The sequence below is a fragment of the Orbicella faveolata genome, unplaced genomic scaffold (genome assembly GCF_042242905.1).
Source record: "Orbicella faveolata isolate gen_17 unplaced genomic scaffold, um_ofav_v1 contig_14, whole genome shotgun sequence".
In the NCBI taxonomy this organism is placed as follows: domain Eukaryota; kingdom Metazoa; phylum Cnidaria; class Anthozoa; order Scleractinia; family Merulinidae; genus Orbicella; species Orbicella faveolata.
Genome location: NW_028301541.1, coordinates 3351875 through 3370707, shown reverse-complemented (window position 1 = coordinate 3370707; position 18833 = coordinate 3351875). Strand labels below are relative to the sequence as shown.

Genomic DNA, 18833 nt, shown 5'->3' with positions numbered 1-18833 from the left:
TTTGCAACTTAGAAGAGGAAGCATCAAGAGGAAAATCGCTGGGACTACATGGCATCGTCGATCCCTCTGCAAGGGGTCGTTAGGAAGCCGCAAGATACATAAAGTAAAAAAAAATAATAATAAGAGCAAGGTACAAAAAGGATTTTTGCTTCTTCAAAAACCTTTCCGAACAGCACATTGAAAAAAGGCACCCTGAAGTTTTCATACTTTTAGAGAAACTGGACTACCAGCCGCTGCTTGGGAAAGGAGCCCGCACCTTACCCTCTCGGGAAGGAACGTAGGTCGTACTTGAGACTGAGAGCGGTGGAAATCGAGCCTGATTCTTAGCTAGTACCAATCTCTTTGACTTTGTACCACTTTTGCTGTAGTTAGATAACGAGTAGACAAACAAAAATGTAACACTCATGTGTTACACTCAGATTTATTCACATTTAAATTGAACATGTTTCGAACCTTTAACACGCAATTATTTTCCCTTTAGGCGGCTACCCTAGTTTGTACGTTTACATCCAGTATTCCAACAGTGAACCATTCATTGTTTCCACGGAAACAATTTGTCCGTCATCATCGAAACGGGTCACGTGAATAGCTTCTTCGTGGACGACGTCATATTCGGGGCTTCTTGCTTTCTTCAAGGGAGCAAACACGCAGGTTTTCGTGGTAGCAGCTTCTGACCTTGATGGTGCAGATGTCAAGTTCAAATCAGTTTCTAACGAGGAGCTGAATCCTACAGGGACGAGAATGGCAAACTGAGTTTAATTTAGATCCTTAATCTCCCTTCGTTTAATTATCGAAGATAATAAAAAAAGTCATAAGATCTAACTAAACGACAATGGAAAAGAAGTAGGTAAACCCCACAGTCGAACTTAAAATTCGATTCAGGGTAATTGTGAGGACCTCAAAAAAACAAAAAAACAAAAAAAAAAAAACTAAAAAACAAAAACAAAAATAAGTAGCATTTCGTTTACTTTACAAACTTGTCCATTGTTAAACTGCTGGTAGCCAGTCTTTTTTCTTAGGGTCACTTATATGAGTTTTTAGCCATCGCGAACGCCAAAGGGCGGTATAGCCGAGTAGGGAATGAGGCGCGCCGCGTCCATGTCGCGCCCATTCCCCTTTAAACTAAAGCGTCTTGCTTCATCATGAATTTCGAGAGAAAAACAAACTCTCAACAGTCTAGGCATTGTATTCCTATCAATGCACCACCATGACTTCCCTTTTGACAGTTATCTTTTCTTCTAATGAGTTTTGTTTCGCTTAATCTCCTTGACATTCGATATTATTGTAAAGATAGCATAGTGCTCCTTTAAAGACGAATAAAACTATCTGGCCTAACATGCATTTGACTCCTACAGTAATAGCAATGGAACTGGGTCGTACTGCCAAATTCAGTTTTGTATATTTTGCCGAGATCAGGTGTAGTGAAACGCCCGACTTATGAGACACAAAAGTATACAGACAACGCCGGTCAAAAGAAAGGGGGAGGAGAAGTTGAGGAAGTCTCGCCCAGTCCATCACGGTTAGGCTACCTGAAGGTTACCCTGTAAAATCACTAACTTTACTGTGAACCTCTCATAACGCCCTGAAAGCTGTTATACAACGGAGGAGGAATGGAAAATGGCACCATACCAACTGTCTGTTCCTCTGTTCACTCCCGGAGAGAACGGGATGTTAAATTCACCATTGTTGTTAATATCAGGTAGGTCTTCAATTCTCACCGTTTTCCATGGATACATTCGTACCTTGTTCTGAAAGGAAAAGACGTCTATGATCAATAGAAAAGCAGAAAAATTGACGTTAGCTTGATAATATCACGATTAATTGATTGACCCGGTTTGTGATCACGTAGACGATGAACATCAAATTTCTCCTCCAAATATCATAACATTTTGATCACGCAGATGACGATAACAAGAAAACTTTTATCATTAGTTGCTTACGCGATCGATGTACCAAGAATAAAAAAAAAAAATCTACTGCTTCACTTTTAAAAAAGCGCCCAACCTTTCTCCGAAGGGGCACCCCCCATAGATAAACAGACCCCCTGGATAACTCTCCCTAATTTCAGGCTATAGAAGTATACAAATGGGTTATGTGGGAAAAGGATATACTTTATTACCTACTGTAGGCATGTAGGCATGTGCATGAGTCGTATTTCTAAAAAAAAACTGGGCGTAAGAATGGGCTACCTCTTCTATCAAAAATTGCATATAAAAGGTAAGGATCTCGAGCTCGTGACGCCTCCCCCGCCGTATAAAACTTTGCTGGCCTCCCCCAAGCGTATCAAATCTGACAAAATAAACAATTAAGGATACATGCTGAGTAAACGAGAAAACTCGGTCAGCTGAAGAACAAATTAATCGGAAAAAATTTCAAGGTAAAAGTAATGGAGATGCTTGTTGGAAATTGTGATAAAAAAATCTAACAACTTTCAGGGTTTTTTTAATTAGTTCTATTTTGCTCAGAAAATTTGCTACTGTACTTTATGAATTTGCAACCTACGAGGTTATTAAATAAAAGAATTGACAAATCGAAATGAAACACGCTACGCGATACTAGAACATCAATTTTAACCTCTAAAAGGAAGGACCACGATCCATGTAAATGACATATAGCTCACCCGCGGTATATTAAATTCAGTGAAGATGTGGGATAGATATCAAACGGTTTCTCACCTTAGTTTCCTTGTAAGTCCTCAAAGCTTTCGTTCATCTTCCATGTCCAATCTCCGTTCTCTAAGACTCTGCCAGTGATAAACGCACACAACACACGACAGAAAAACTGCATGAAGACAAACTGGCAGCAACACACCAAGCGTACTACCAGAGAGACTCGCTGAAGCCATCGATGATTTGACTTCTAACTTTGTTGGCGGGGTCGACCGGCTCGAGTTCATTCCATTCGAAACTTCGTTAGTTTTAGAATGCTTGTGTGTAAATGTGGCCAGTGGTGTAGAATTTAGCAACAATTCAGGAGCGCAAATTGAGCCTGTTCGGTTTTGAGGCATTGAAGATGACTTCAGTGCATAATTTCAACTGCTGAGATACGCCATGAGTTAACAAGTAACAGCACTTATATTATAACAAAGGAACTCAACGTAACCAGTCTTATTAGAGAGGTTAAGCATGACGTTTACGGCAAACGGCAACCGGCAAAAATGAAACTTTTGTCGTCTCTCTTCAGCTGTGTGTAGAGTAGAGTGAAATTATTTGTATTTACAATGAATAGTAAGAGACGTTATTCCATTTTTGTGTGTTTTATTTACGGATTAGAAGAAAAGAACTCAAAATCTGAAGTTATCTTTGCCGTTTGCCGTCTGCCGTTAACGTCATGCTTAACCTCTCTATTAACAATACTCAAAAATGCTTACGTGCATGCTTATTGCACAGAATTTCAACTATCCTATTCAAAACGTCTTTATGTTGTCCTTTTAAACCCGTAAGAATGCATACGGAATTGTTTTCAGAACAGTATGCAAGATTATTCATAAGAAAAGCATGAAAAAATGACACTGAAAACAATTCAAGCTAAATTGATCTGAAATATAAAGGGCGATTTCAAGTTCAAGTTCAAGTATGGTCTGAAACTGGCTCCATCGCAGTAAACCTCAGTAATAAGGCACAAACACTTGCTTTTGCCATCGCGTTCTCTAAAAGATAATCTTTGCGTTTTATATAATCAAAGACCCCGTCCACACTAGGCAGGGAAAATTTGAAAACACATCTTTATTTCTACGGTTACGCCTAATCGTCCACGCTAATCCGTCACGAAAACGGAACTTTTCGAAAACGTTCTTCGAACCGGAGGAATTTGAAAACGCCGGCTTTGCGTTTTAGTATGGACGAAAACGTTTTGAAAACGGAATTTCTCGAAAACGATGACGTTACGATAATCACGTGATGTCCCTGCCCGAGTCTCCCTCAAACACAAATCCAAAATGACCGGTGATTGTTGCGTGTTCAAATTTCGTCAGCGTAGTGTGGTGAGGAAACATTTGATGCAATTTCAGAGTGAAAACGCCCTTCTCAAATTTCACCGGCGTAGTGTGGACCGAACCTAAACTGGAGGGGTTAAGACTAGGTGCCAGTTGTCGGGGATTCCTTGAAGGGAGGTGTGCTCTCGAGAACACTCTTACTAAGTATTCTCCTTGGAGCAAATCACGTTAATTAATTTATATTTTACAAAAAAGGAATTGAATGACGAAAAGGAAACTGGAGGGAATAAATATCAAACTCGAGAGAAAAACCGTGACGTAAATCGCGAACGATTTATACTTTGTGGGTGATTTGCTGACCTGTAGAACATAACATTAACTAGACTGCGAGCAGTCACTTTGCCTAGCGTGCAACGAACAAGACAAACTAAACGACTGCGAAGTAAAAGACGAACGATCGAGCGGCGAATTTTAACTTTCCCAATCGCGCAGAGGATTTCAGGAACAAAAACAGACTGCTCGTAATCTAAAATATTACCAACAAATGGTGGCGAGAAACAGCGATCAACAACTTGAAGCCGATACTTATCGTGCACTTGAAGACGAAATGAAAAAAGAAACTATACGCGCGCAAAGCCAAACACAAACTGAACAAATGGCTTCTTTATAAGCGTGAAAATCATGAAAGTTTTTCTTCGCATGCGAAAAGTCGTCAATGAAGATTCATCTAAGTTTTGTTTACAAATAGCTGACATGAAGACACTTGTGGCAGAAAAAATGACACAGAAGGTGGTTGTGTCTTGGTGTACCGGTACACAGAGGGAATAACCATTGTACTCCTTTCTTTACGAACCTTTGTTTAGCTGTTGAACATTGTTGGGTCTTTTGTATCGGTTCTTGTGAACCGGTAACCGAGGACAGAACCCAGAAGGTAGTTAACTATGTACAGTTGTCAATAATATGTAATTATATATTTTCACCTTGGGTGCTGCGAATGTCTTACAAACAAACCATAAAAAACAACAGTGATCAGAAAGCTACATACATAATTGAATATCTAGTTTATAAAGTGATTCAAATATGCAACTGAGGCAATTACGGCACCTTTTATTTTCGTTCAAAAAAGCATTTCAACTTCCTACTTCTCTTCTATAAATGGCACACCACTTTACATCTATGTACATTATTTTATTATCCGGCTCAGAATGGGCCAATTATTTGTTATTCCCGAGGTTTGTAAAATGTGTCCATGTTCCTAGAGATGTGCGTTAACCGGGGCCATAGTAATCAATGATATATGCAGAACCATCTGCAGGACCAACAACCTGGACAACAGATCTGATAGAAAAATGCATAAGATGTTTATTACTTTAAGCAACTTTACGTAGAGGTATGTGAAGTCTACCTTCAAGCCTAGTAGCCCATCAGGCTTGCACTTACACGGGTAGATCCAGGATTTTTCTTAGGAGGGGTGCACCACTAAGGAATGGCGTAACTGACTGGCGAGGTAAACAAATTTTAAAAGCGAATAAGAAGAAGTAGGCTTCATCTCAGGGGGGGGGGGGGTGGTGGTTATGAGCACCCTCTGCACCCTCCCCCTAGATCCGCCCCTGACTTATCTCTGGTTTCTGAGGCATAAAGTGACTAGGAGTATTTCTACTCCCCCCTGGATATGATGCTGGTCTACTAGTGTACCCATTTACAAACCTGAGTGGAAACTGTGAGAACTAAGGATGTTGCCCAAGAAGACAATATAATAACACAGTGATCCCAGCAATTGAGTTGTAATGTGTTATCAAATAAACATGCTTACTTAGTCTTTGAGGAGGAGCAAGAAGATGAATAGTTCAAAGTTTGTGTAAGCTGGCAAATGGTCCTTCAAAAAATACAGGTTTCACAAAATTTAAATCCAATTTTAGTAGCCTTGTCCTCTCAATTGTTTTTCTGAATGCTTTCTTGGGATTCCTTTTGCGAGGGGTAAGAAAGTTACGTTTTACCCTCTTGCAAAGTCTCAAATTTGCCATTCACCACTCCAACATACATGTATCATTCCTAATGTGACAACAAGATAACTTAATACATACCATACTGTATTACGTATTCTGTGTTATTGTGCAATTAGATAATGACGAGAGGCATTAAGTACAGTGTTTTATGTACAACTAAATTTCACCTGTGTTGCAAACATCTACAAGTTGAATAAACGGCACGCAATGCACGCAGAAGCGATAACGTTTAAAAATTGTTCCTAGAAGATTGGAACATGAGCAGACAAACTGATTCTTAAACTTTTGGGTTAGAAATTTTAGGGGTTTACATTACATTACATTTAGGGTGGTCCATTGGTGATCCTACAAACTGCAAAGGAAAGCCGCAAAGTACAAGTTTCTCTCTCTGAAATCGACACCTTATTATCTTTAAAGGTATTTGGCAACGCTAATTACCTCACAGAAAATTAATTTGTGAAGTATATATCAAATAATGCATATTTGAACTGCGGTTGTAGATGAAAGCGAAGAATGATCATCGCAGTAAATTATCCAATCTAAGCAACTGGAAAGAAGAAGCCTGAAAAAATCAGGGCTTCAACGGGACTCGAACCCGTGACCTCCGCGATACCGGTGCGATGCTCTACCAACTGAGCTATGAAGCCACACATTGGGAGCGAGGTCAGTTAATTGAGTTCATATCTTCCCGTGAGGAGTGAAATGATGTGAAGTATATATGAAATAATTCATATTTGAACTGCGGTTGTAGATGAAAGTGAAGAATGATCATCGCAGTAAATTTTCCAATTTAAGCAATTTAAGCAATTTACTGCGATGATCATTCTTCACTTTCATCTACAACCGCAGTTCAAATATGAATTATTTCATATATACTTCACATCATTTCACTCCTCAGGGGAATATATGAACTCAATTAATTGACCTCGCTCCCAATGTGTGGCTTCATAGCTCAGTTGGTAGCGCATCGCACAGGTATCGCGGAGGTCACGGGTTCGAATCCCGTTGAAGCCCTGATTTTTTTCAGGCTTCTTCTTTCCTATTGCTTAAATTGGAAAATTTACTGCGATGATCATTCTTCACTTTCAGAAAATTAGTTTGTTGTTAACCGTATACTTGTCGTCAATGAACATTCGTATTGTCTTTACCCTGACAAAACGATTATCGACCACTCTTTCGTTGACAGAAAATATAAAACAGCACATTTCCAAAACTTCATAAAAAACTAAAAACTGCAAATCATGAATCGTACCCTGACTTCATTATCACCACTGTAAACTGTATATTTCAGTGCTCATACAATGCTCATTCAATTCACTTCAAGACTGGCAAAAGTACAACTGCGCTACCAGTCCGTAAGTTTTATGTAGACCCTTCAACTATCGCGTGTGCGACTTGCTTGTCTATCTAAATTTGTATGTATGGACGATATGTTCTTATTACGAGTTTGCCAGGGAGCGCAAATTTATCCGACACTGTATAAACCAAAATCAACCCCCAAATCTTCGTTTAAAAGCTGAAATTAAAAGCACTCCGCTGATCTTACAAACAGCAAAGGAAAGCCGCAAAGGAATGTTACTCTCCCTGAAATCGACACCTTATTATCTTTAAAAATATTTGGCAACACTAATCACCTCACCGGAAATTAATTAGTCGTTTTAACTGTATACTTGTCATATCGATTAAAAGCAGTCTGCTGATCCTACAAACAGCAAAGGAAAGCCGCAAAGCCTTCACCTATCGCCTGTGCGACTTACATGTACTTGTCTATCTAAACTTGTATGTATGGAGGATATGTTCTTACTATGAGTTAACCCGTGAACGCAAATTTATCCGATACTGTTTAAACCAAAATCCACCCCTAAATCTTCTTTTAAAAGCTACAATTAAAAGCACTCCGCTAAACCTACAAACAGCAAAGGAAACTCGCAAAGGAACTCCCAGAGTGCATTTCGCTTCCACAGAGGAATAAATTGTGCGCGACATAAGCGCACGGATATAAGCGCGACAAACTATGCGAAATCACTATCCAAAGGAATGCATGCACGCCAGCATAAAGCGATGATGTCACACAACACGTCATCGCATAAAAATGAAGAAGAATCCCAACGTACAAAACTTTAATAGTCCTGTAGGGAAAAACCAAAACAATAAAAAAAAACACTTGAGATCTATACAATTGAAATGAAGAAAAAGAAACTATATTTATTAACTGTGATTTGATTATTCTAATAACTAAGGTTTTTGATAAACAATTAAGAATAAAAGGCAGCGATATTAAAGAATGACGTTTCGACAGCTTCATGCCATCATTCTCAAATTCAAATAAAAATCAAAAAACCAACATTAACACTCAATCTGACTCCATTAAAGCAAAACTTTTTATTTGATAGTTCAAGCGCACCATGCTTGGTATTTTTATTCATCAATTATTTTTTTCTCTTAATGATATGCACTGAGACCTTCACACGTACATTAACTATATAATGAACTCACATAACGTATTTTATTTGAATTTGAGAATGATGGCATGGAGCCGTCGAAATATCATTCATAAATATCGCTGCTTTTTTTTCCTGATTTGATTATTATTTATTATTATTGCTAACCCCTCATTCTGAAGAGTGATAAGCATCATAATTCACCATACAATGAGCACTTTCACTTATATTAAAACTACATGTACAGTGTAATAGCACTCATAAACAATGAGGAGTGCTTATCATATTAGGACGCACCTATTACAAGGAACTCTCCAAGCTCTCATATGCATCCAAAACTCAATAGATGCACATTAAGCATTAACCAATTTTCTATAAAATAAATTTAGACTGAGTAGAAGCTAAGATAAGGGCCATGCAGCCAAACAGATTCACAGATTTAAAAACAAGAACAATTGCCTACTAAAAATACAATACATTGCTTTGTTGTTAGCTACCCTATTGCAGGGTATCCCAAATGACATCTGTCAATCCCAAACATTCTGAGGAATACTGATAGAGAAAGAGCTGTTTTGTATGAGTGACCATTATGACCAAATGACAATGTTCATTGAACTGATACAAGTAATTATTATTACTTTACATTACAGAAGTTACATGTACTAGATTATAGCATCTCAAACTACACTGAAAAAGAATTATGTTAACTTATAAATACTTTAGCCTACTTTTTTGGACATAATTATAACAGAATGATGTTATGGTACCTTCTACCTGATATATTTTGTAGACCTAGCTACAGATGTTGAGACCAAGGGTTCAAGTTTGATTTGTGTACCAATAACAGTATGTTATTGGGAATGGCACTTTTCTGCGATTCTCAACATCTCTTTCCTGTAGGTTCAACTAACCACAGATATTATATAGTTTGTAAATTTTGGGGCAACCAGTGGCAAAAATGCTCAACACAATTAATTAAACTAGAGTGGCAAGCCATCCAGTTCAGTTTGAATTATTTGTTTCAGTTGTTTGTTCAGCCCCACTATCCCTTGTCCTGTAAACCCTGCCAAGGGTAAATAAAAGTTATTTTTATTTATTATTTATTTATCCAGGGAGAGATACATTATGCATAGATGGTCTACTTCAGTACCTAAAATCAGTCTCCTCTTGTGCATATAATTTACAATATTTTGTGAAGTTCCACATAAAAAGTTGTTGCAATATAACAAACTTACATGTAGCGACAAGATACATTTTGATAACATTCAGTGATATTCCTTCCATGCTTATCAACAGCTGCAGCATCACATTTAACTATGAATAAGGAAAGTAAATTAACACTACAATCCAATGTGATAAAACAATCTGGTCAATTAGAATGTTCTGCAAGCTGAGTCATATTGAAGGAAACTTTGCTCTCAGGGTATCACAAACACAGCACAATGCAGCTCTTGAAAACCGACATTTTTCCTTTTTTCCCCTTGTTTACTGATCACAATTTACCATAGTGACTCAATCAAGTGCTAATAATTTGGTAGCTGCTCAATAAACAGTCAAATAAACAGTAACTCATTTGTGTAAACATCACTAAGGTGTCAAAGTCAGTTTGACACATGTATATTAAAATTACAGACGTTACACATTGCATTCCCATTCTGATTGACTTAATTCTAATTTTGGTTTTGAGTCCATGTTCTTTGATGCTACCACAGCAGTTGCCCATCTATCATAATCTAAATCATACTGCAATCTGAATTGACGGCTAGCCAGTTTCATTATGCATTCTCCGGGACAAAACACGAGAATTCAAAACCGTTGGGTATCTATAGCAGAGCTGGAGTGCAAGTAGAAATTCCCTCTTGTAAATATTCTTCCTCTAAGATTCTGGAAAATACATTTAGGTCTTACATACTACTAGATGAAATAACCTAAGATAAAGCAAAGGGAAAACTTCTTGTTCAAGCCCTGCATACGCAAAGTCCTGTAACAATTTTTGCTTCACACAAAATGTATCAAATGGTGCATGGAAATTACTAGAAAACACAGACAAACTACTTGAGTGTGACCAGGGAAACATTGAGCAAGTTCAGCGAGCAATAGACTGGTAAGCTCCTCCTCCTTGGAAAACACATCCTTTGTCAAAATGTTACGCTGTATCTTTGTATTGTTTAAAATGATACACAAAGGTACATACCCATAATCTTCTTCATTATAATTCTCTGCAAAGTAGTACTAGTAAGTATCATGTATAAGACCTGTTTCCTCCCCATCATCTTCATAGTAGTCGCTCCATTGTTCTATGAAGTCGAAAAGCTCAGAGGTAAATCCTTTAATTCCTTGTGGCAAGCAGACTAGGCAGCCCCTTGTGATGATCAGAGAGTGTGAAGAGGAATGGAGGGGAAAGTACATGTAGTTGCAGGAATTTAGAAGTTCCTGTTTATAATTATTGTGCTTTTCTCAGACTATCTGCTTTTCACGCCCTTCCCTTTTAACCGTAGCTTCCAGACTTTATATAAAATAATGAAAAGTTGACATCTTTGTGGCTCAGTTGTTGAAATAGAACCTACATGTGTGTACGTGTAAGCTACACCTGCAATATTCTACCCAAGTCTTAAAAACTAAGGTGCAGCTTCATAGGAGCTTAACATTTAATAGTAAGTAGGTAAGTAAGTAAGTAGGTAAGTAAGTAAGTAAGTAAGTAAGTAAGTAAGTAAGTAAGTAAGTAAGTAAGTAAGTAAGTAAGTAAGTAAGTAAGTAAGTAAGTAAGTAAGTAAGTAAGTAAGTAAGTAAGTAAGTAAGTAAGTAAGTAAGTAAGTAAGTAAGTAAGTAAGTAAGTAAGTAAGTAAGTAAGTAAGTAAGTAAGTAAGTAAGTAAGTAAGTAAGTAAGTAAGTAAGTAAGTAAGTAAGTAAGTAAGTAAGTAAGTAAGTAAGTAAGTAAGTAAGTAAGTAAGTAAGTAAGTAAGTAAGTAACTTTATTTAACCAGGGTAGCCCATTCAGCAACGAGGCTGGTATCCATAGGGGCCCTGGGTAATAAAGATATGTACAATCTGTAACATCTAAAAAAATTAAGTACAATTTAGAAATTCAAAATTAGAGTAGAAATAATAAAAACTTTAAAAAACACTTAAAAGGCTAAAATGTACAAACATAATAAAATGTTTATAGATTTCCAAAGGATAAAAATTACAAATAAAAATGCTTAATTATCAAACTTTTAAAATTACTCAAGGAGGGGGCACTCTTAATACAAGCGGATAACGAGTTAAAACCTGCATACCTAAAAGTTCTCTTTCCCATATTGTATTTTGGCTTTAGTGGGTGTAGGTCATTACTTCTGAGAGTTGCATGATTATGATAAGCCCTATTCCTTGTAAAAAAAATGATAAGATATTTTAATAGTACAATCAGCTATCTTAGGTTTATGATAAGGGTTTGCCTTACCTGGGTTTGTAACTGGGGTTAAGTCATCATCCAAAGACAGTTCATCCTAAAAAGATACAGGAACAAATTCAACGTTTATTACTGTAAGTGCTAAAACAGCTTAATAAAAAGTTCTAGATCTAATAAAAAAAAAAAAACAGTTAAAACCTATCATAGTAAACGACTTGTACCCAGGATTATCAGTAGTTAAGCTAGTGTGCTCCTCAGGCTGAGGGTAAATCCAAAAAAAAATGTTTGTCTGTGATGTCCTGACAACCTGAGCTGAAATCATCTTCAGAGTTATTAAGAGTCTCAAGATGACTTCTGCTCAGGTTATTGAAACATCAATAATCAACAACAGTTCTTTTGACAACTACACTCAATAAGATCATGATCACTCTTCACAAACTATGAAATCAAATAAGCCTAAAAATACATGCAATGCTGTATAATCTTTACTATACATACCATGGCTAGACTATAATCAGAGATGTAGTTTTCATCATTTGCCGGGTGAAGCAAGAATGCCCCAGCACTTCCTTCAGTCCCACTGAAACCCCAGTTTGTGGATCGTAGATAAAGAACTTGAGAAAGTAAAGTCTTGACACTACAGAGAAATTAATAAAATATAAGTAGGCAAATGAATCACTGTGATTAATTAGTCTAACCAATAACATGTGATAAAACTGTTGTACCAAAATTCAGGTACCACTAAAATGCAATAAATACATGTACAGTGACACTAAATGTGAATTCACATATTAAACATTTTGCCACCTGACAGCATTAAATTGTGGAGGTGCGGTGGCCTCATGACTAGTACGCTCACCTCCGGATTGAGCGGTCCGGGTTTGACCCCTGGCCAGGGACATTGGGCAAGACACTTTACTCTCACATTACCTCTCTCTACCCTGGTGTATAAATGGGTCAGCGAACTTAATGCTGGGGGTAACACTGCGATGGACTAGCATCCCATCCAGGGGGGAGTAGAAATACTCCTGGTCACTTCATGCAAGTGAAACTGGGATAAGCTCTGGCCTGATGGGCCACTTGGCTTGTATGCAGACTTTACCTTTACCACCACAGCATTAAATTTGCCAGTACCCATTTGCAGTATACAACTGGGAGGAAAGAGGCACTGTGAGAGTAAAGTATCTTTGGCAAGAACATAACACAATGACTCCTGCCAGGGCTAAAGCAAAGACCACCACATCTGGAGTCCTGCAGGCTAACCATTAGGCCACCATTCTTCCTACAGGTGTACATATTTACCGTACATTAAACGTTATATTTGACCTACAAGTCAACTAAACTTGAAACCTAAGATCAAAATAATAAGTACCATGAGGCAATTAACTCATAGAACTTTGCAGAGTGAGTGTTCTGAATACTGGATCTTGATAAGGGTGAGCTTCATAGACATGCATCTATGTAAAAAATTATGAGCTGTATAATGTACATGTACCTGTCTGACAACTTGGATTCCTTCTGCAGTTGTTCCACATCAGAGAAAACTTTATCAACTTTTTCTTTCCTCTCCTTGTCCTCCACCATAAAAATGGGGTCATCCAGAAGATAACCTGTCATCTAGGCACAAGTCAGTTAAATAAAATATTCATTAGCAAGAAATAATTTTATTATTATAAACCATTGAAGTGCTACATGGAACACTGTGCTGCAGCATTAGAGTGAAGGCCAGAGGAGTGGACAGAGTTTCCACTACATGTAGTTTTGATGGTTAAGGGTCCCTGGGACCCCCAGTTTCAAAGAGTTGGAGCTTCTTTTTGCTTTTCAGGGGTCCTTCGCCTATTTACTAACAATTTTTGGAACTTTTTTCCTGCATCCCAAGGATGCACTTTGCCAAGAAACTGTGCATCCTTTTCATCTTTTGTGCGTATAAGATGAACACCTGGTGGAGGAGAACTTTTGAGTGGCATTCATTATCTGAATCTTATTCTGTCTGGGTTAACATACCTTTAACATATTCCCAATGCATTTAAGACAGTCCTCTGAGTGATTTTGTAAAAGAGTTTTTAACATTTCCAACAATCCTCTGTGAAATACTTTTAAAGGTTGACTCTCACCTAAGGGCTGCAAATGAACAATCAAAAAAGTACATAAAATTTAATTGAAACTGTTAGCATCATGGTGTACGAGCCTGTAAGCAAGGTAAAGTCTGAAAGAGATCTGTGTGCTTACCCTGTAGTTACAAAAGAGCTCAGCCTCAAACATTGCAAACCCAAGCAATCGTGTTAAGGTTTCAGGATTTTGAAGAGATGCCTCTCTGTTTAAATGTTCATCTCTGCACCTGGAAAGGTACATGTAAAGTTTTGTGGTTAACCCTCTAAATCACACAAACTTCAGAACATGCATGTTGACATACTTACTGTCTTGTTAGAAAAAAGAGAAAGCCTGGTTTCACTAGTTAGCGAACAAGCATAATCATAAATATTATTAATGAACCTATGCATAAATTATTAATCAACCTACGCAGACACAGTACTTTAAAAGGTGTTGTTAAGTATCACCTTTTGATAAGGATTTTTCAGCCAAAATGGTGCTAATTATCAATATCGTAGTGCAGTTGTGTATTTTAGCTTACAGTGCTTATGTCGCACTAATGAAAATCAGCCTTAAGAGAAAAAAAAATGCACTGATGAAAAGAAATGTGCATGATGATTCCAGATTTAAAGCTACATTTAATTGTCCAGTTGTCAACACATTCATGTCACATTTTTTGAAAATTGCCCTCAACTTAGTTACAAATGATGTAATTTACTTAATTGCCATAATTCCTTTTTTCCATATTACTCCATTTTAGCCCACATTTAGGGATTTCCAAGATGTTCAGGAAATGGGGATAATAGTTACCGTGACATGTATAACCTATATTCAGCATATTGCCAATCCGTATTTTGATCAAAGAACACATTTTTCAAGTACCTATTCATCAATACACTCCTGAACTTTTCATTATTCTTTAGTACAATACTATTTTCCATGGATAACAAGTTGCACAGTCTGGCTGTCATATATTGGAAGTTAGGTTCTGTTATTGACTGAAAGAAAAGTTTTCAACAACAAATTAATTTTATAATATCGATGCTACAACAAAAACAAACTTGATTAGCTATCTAATTACTACAAAGTACGACCTTTCAGTAACATTTTCAATTTGCATTGTTACTTCCCCAGCTCTGGGCCCAGTTGTTTGCCAAGATTAAGCTCATCCAGGATTAGCGTGAAGTTTGATTACAGCAGTGAATTTTTGTAGACATTTTTTTGTGCCCTCCAGTTTTTACATCCCAAACATAAACTCCAGAAAAGCGTTAGCAGTGAAAAATGCCTTTTTTACGCATAAAACAGAAATAAATCCCTTGGTCTTGTTTTAATTCTGGACTAGCTTTAATAATAAAATGACTGTTAAACAACCCAGCCCTGAAAGTTTAATCACCTTTATAAGAAACTACATGTTGCTCATGAATTTGCAGGTTCAATGAACAGTCAAACCCCTCCTTACTGCAAATTAGATTTAGAAATCAGAAGGTGCCTATGGCATCTGGAATTCATTACAAAAGATAAAAAATAATAATTTTCAAAAAATAAAGATAAAGATACTTACATATTCAAAGATAACATCCACAACTTCCTTCAAGGAAGTCAGCGTTCTTAACCATTTCTTCAACATCTCTACCAAAGTGTCAACATAATAATGTAATTCACCAGGGTTCTGTGTTAAGCCAAACAGAACATCCTTTACGCAGTTCATCAGTTCATTTTCAGGCGTGTTACTCTTCTGACGAAGTAGTGGAGGTCGGTCATTTTGTTCTGGGACTGGAGCTGGAACAAATTCAGGAGCGTTGACTACAGATATCAGATTATAGGTGCCTTTAGGAACAAACTCAACTGCATGAGGTGATAACTTGGAAACAGCTTGGGCTGGAGTTTCAGGTGTTAAAGTTTCTTCATGTTTTACTGTCTCATCAGGTTTGTCAACATGTTGGTCGGCATGTTTACTGAGAAAAGGCTAACAACATCTTATAGAACTTGTTAACAAATTGTAATTAGGACCGCGCGTCTATTCATAAAAAACACAATTGCTATTCGTATTCAAATTACATTTGACTTCACTTTGGAAACAATAGAGTGAAAATTTCAGTTTTCTTTTCAAATTCTATTGACTAGTGAAAAGGTGAGATTTGTTTTGCAAGAGTAAACTTCAGTTTTCTTTTCAAATTCTATTGACTAGTGAAAAGGTGAGATTTTTTTGCAAGACGGTAATTGCCTTTAATTTCCTTTTCCATACCGCACGCTTTGTCGGAGTAAGCTATTCCACGCGCGCGCACTCATGAACTATACTAGTTTTAATCTCATTTCAAAATATATGTTGCCATTACCTATGTCAGAAATACAATCTTTAAAAACTCTCGATTCCTCTCTTTAGTATTCGCGAATCCGTATTCGTAACTTATCTTTCGTGTACGTTTCAACAGTGAAAGTGATAACTTGTTCGTTTCAACAGTGAAAGTGATAACGTGTTCGTTTCAAAACCTTCATTCTGTGCATACGCACGTTTAGGTTGACGTTTTTTGAGTTAGATTGTAGCCGTTTTACTTCTGGGCGAAACCATTCACGTTCTGGGCGAAACTCGTTATGGGCGAAACCATTCACGTTCTGGGCGAAACGATGTGGGCGAAACTCGTTATGGGCGAAACTTGCTATAACCATACATGTACTTACTCGAACTGGCGAGCTTTTGTCATTCATTTCCATGCACTTATTTCCAGGTATCTCGCTGGCGATGCCAGTGACAGTGACTCTGGAGAAGACAGTGCAGATGACGACAATGATGAGCCAGAAGAGAACTCAAGAGAATGTGAAAGTCGAGAGGACGAGAAGTTTGATGAATCCAAGTACCGGAAAAAGGTTGATGTTCTTAAAGCAAAGTTTACGGAGCGCTTCCGAATTTTAAAGAAAACGAATCCAGATATCCTTCCATTGTATTCAAATCCAAAACAGAAACCAGAGGAACAACAGCCGGAGCAGCCCAAGGATGCAGCCGAATTTACATGTAAAGAACCTGGATGCGGAAAAATCTGTTCATCGTCTGCAGGGTTAAAGAATCACGCCAGAAAGCATCGTCGTGGTGGTCGGCAAACAACTGCAGTGCATTAATTTCATGCTGTTCCTCAAGAACCCAATCTTTCTTCGTAAGTCCCTGTTAATACAACTGCAAATATACTGACAAACTGAACAAGCAAAAAGCAGCAACTTGTGGTGACACAGCTAAAACCACCATTCAATGGCCGCTCTATTTCGTGCTTTTTCGGACAGAGCTGAAAAACGACTGCGCATGCTCATTCGCGCGCGCCGAGAAACTGGGAAAGACAACATAAAACCATAGCAACGTATACATAAAATGGCGGCATTTTTGAAAAATTTAAGAGCGCTGAGAGTTTTCGCTTGGGCTAAGGTGTAAGTAAAAAGGTTAAGCTTGAAACTTTCCTTTAAGACCGGTCGATATTAGTTCTAAAACATATCTCCTGAACACCACACTTCCATCCTTGAACACTCATCGAAATTTTGCCGCGAAGTCGGAGTTCGTGCCGCGAAAATGCGGCTCGTGTTGCAGATTATGTTAATGAGTTTGATGTTCACGGAAACTTCCGGTGAGCGGACCTGTTGGTACCACAGAAAAACCAGAAAAGGTGAGGTATGCAAAGGGAAAATGCGGAGGTTCAATGCTGCAATAGCAAGGTATGTCGGTGGCACTACAAACAGCTGGGCATGTACTCGACACTGGACCAGAATAAACCGCGAAGCACATGGTTTTTGTGCACGTCCACTTCCTGTACACTCAACTGATATTTCAGCCAACATACCAGCGAGGTTTTATGAAATGTTTGACCGCATCGGACGCACTACGAGTGGTTACCGTCCTGGTGTGCGATGGTGTTCCAGTTGTAGGAAAAATGCAGACCAATTGTTTAAAGATGAACAAGATTACAGCCCTCCTCGAAAGGTATGGTTACTGGGAGGTTACAATAAGAACGCCCTTTAAAATGAGTGGCACATATTTCCGAGTTTCTTGTGACATGCAAATGTAAAACCGGTACAAATAAGTTCCTTTTGATGATTTCAGAGAAAAAGTACTGATGTGACATTCCATCACACCTCACCCATGCCAAAACAGGTACTTCTCATAATTTTGTATCATATTTGATGCCAGCTATGTAAAATCAGTTCGAAATAACAAACCTCTCGTTGCATTCCTCCTAGAAGTCACCGGAGGAAATGGATTTGTTGCTCAGAAAGGAGACAAAAAAGTGCTGCACCTGGCAAACACAGCTTCATGTGGCAACACAACAGCTCGCAGAGATAAAAGGTGTTTTTACTGTTTTGAAGCTGCTTGAACTAAAATTTAGCATCATAACAAAAACTCTATACTTCTCACAAAAATATTTTAATTCTTGTCATGGTTGATTTTTCTACATGTATTACAGAGTCAACAATTGAAAAGAAGTTGGAAGCATTTCGAAAGGCCCTGTACAGACATCAAATAACCACCCCAGACCAGAAAATTTACAATCCAGAGGCAATGAAACAGTTTACAGACAAAAATAGCCCTGGACTCTTTGAGGACATCCTTAACTGTTTAAGTGGAAGAAAAAGCTTGTCCAACAGAAGGAGAGAGATGCAAGAGCAGAGAGTGGTGTCCCTTCTCCACATAATGGCCTATTTTAGGTAACAAACTTTAAATGAAGTGAGCTACCTGTAAGAAAATTGTTTTTCATTCATTGTTCATAGAGGTTGTAACAATGGAAGCAAATTACTTTTACCTACATAACAGGTCACAAAAAACATCTGCAAAAGGACAGTGGCTTATACGCAGCTAGTTGTGGCATGTCCTTGCAAGGCCTATCTGCTGGTCAGATTTTAGGATACAGCACCACGCCTAGGAATGTGCAGCAGTTAAAAGCAGACCTTGCTAAAGATCATGCCAACTACATATCACAACAGTTGCAGAGAGT

General features: G+C 37.9%; 2 protein-coding genes and 1 long non-coding RNA gene across 10 annotated transcripts in view; 1 reads left to right on the top strand and 2 right to left on the bottom strand.

Moving 5' to 3' along the window:
• LOC110069411 (uncharacterized) overlaps positions 1 to 18833 on the bottom strand; it is a 53733-nt gene that overhangs the window by 12900 nt on the left and 22000 nt on the right. Inside the window, exons 10-19 of one of the 5 annotated variants that reach the window (XM_089287264.1) lie at positions 15425 to 15642; positions 14746 to 14861; positions 14002 to 14110; positions 13777 to 13893; positions 13268 to 13389; positions 12271 to 12409; positions 11824 to 11869; positions 10576 to 10678; positions 9617 to 9695; positions 5022 to 8069 (exon numbers count right to left, since the gene is read on the bottom strand). In XM_089287264.1, the coding sequence (XP_089143390.1) occupies positions 10614 to 10678; positions 11824 to 11869; positions 12271 to 12409; positions 13268 to 13389; positions 13777 to 13893; positions 14002 to 14110; positions 14746 to 14861; positions 15425 to 15642 (932 nt within the window). In that variant the 3' untranslated portion in view covers positions 5022 to 8069; positions 9617 to 9695; positions 10576 to 10613. Of the gene's footprint in view, positions 1 to 5021; positions 9696 to 9845; positions 10266 to 10575; positions 10679 to 11659; positions 11750 to 11823; positions 11870 to 12270; positions 12410 to 13267; positions 13390 to 13776; positions 13894 to 14001; positions 14111 to 14745; positions 14862 to 15424; positions 15643 to 18833 lie in introns of those variants that run through there. The other 4 variants (XM_089287267.1, XM_089287263.1, XM_089287265.1 and 1 more) reach the window with 4 other exon arrangements.
• On the bottom strand, positions 406 to 4892 carry LOC149113657 (uncharacterized). 3 transcript variants are annotated; one of them, XR_016206530.1, is made up of 4 exons: positions 2676 to 4892; positions 2190 to 2289; positions 1630 to 1748; positions 406 to 727 (listed from the first exon to the last, which is right to left on the bottom strand). It is a non-coding gene; the product is annotated as an uncharacterized LOC149113657 (long non-coding RNA). The 3 variants fall into 3 exon arrangements; XR_016206529.1 differs by lacking the exon at positions 2676 to 4892 and having other exon boundaries at positions 1719 to 1748; positions 2190 to 2663; XR_016206528.1 differs by lacking the exons at positions 2190 to 2289; positions 2676 to 4892 and having other exon boundaries at positions 1719 to 2182.
• LOC149113656 (uncharacterized) lies at positions 17135 to 18649 on the top strand. Of its 2 annotated transcripts, none has more exons than XM_089287320.1 (4): positions 17135 to 17824; positions 17945 to 17995; positions 18082 to 18187; positions 18306 to 18649. In XM_089287320.1, exons 1-4 carry the CDS (start codon positions 17417 to 17419, stop codon positions 18548 to 18550), a joined length of 810 nt encoding a protein of 269 aa, XP_089143446.1. In that variant the 5' UTR covers positions 17135 to 17416; the 3' UTR covers positions 18551 to 18649. The 2 variants fall into 2 exon arrangements, with proteins under 2 accessions (XP_089143446.1, XP_089143447.1); XM_089287321.1 differs by having other exon boundaries at positions 17656 to 17824; positions 18085 to 18187.

Bases quoted from the DNA above. Each gene is read 5' to 3' on its own strand.
- LOC149113656 (XM_089287320.1), top strand. From the start codon at position 17,417: ATGCGGCTCGTGTTGCAGATTATGTTAATGAGTTTGATGTTCACGGAA. The intron at 17,825-17,944 runs GTATGGTTACTG...TGATGATTTCAG, and splicing joins ATTACAGCCCTCCTCGAAAG to AGAAAAAGTACTGATGTGAC. The intron at 17,996-18,081 runs GTACTTCTCATA...CATTCCTCCTAG, and splicing joins CCTCACCCATGCCAAAACAG to AAGTCACCGGAGGAAATGGA.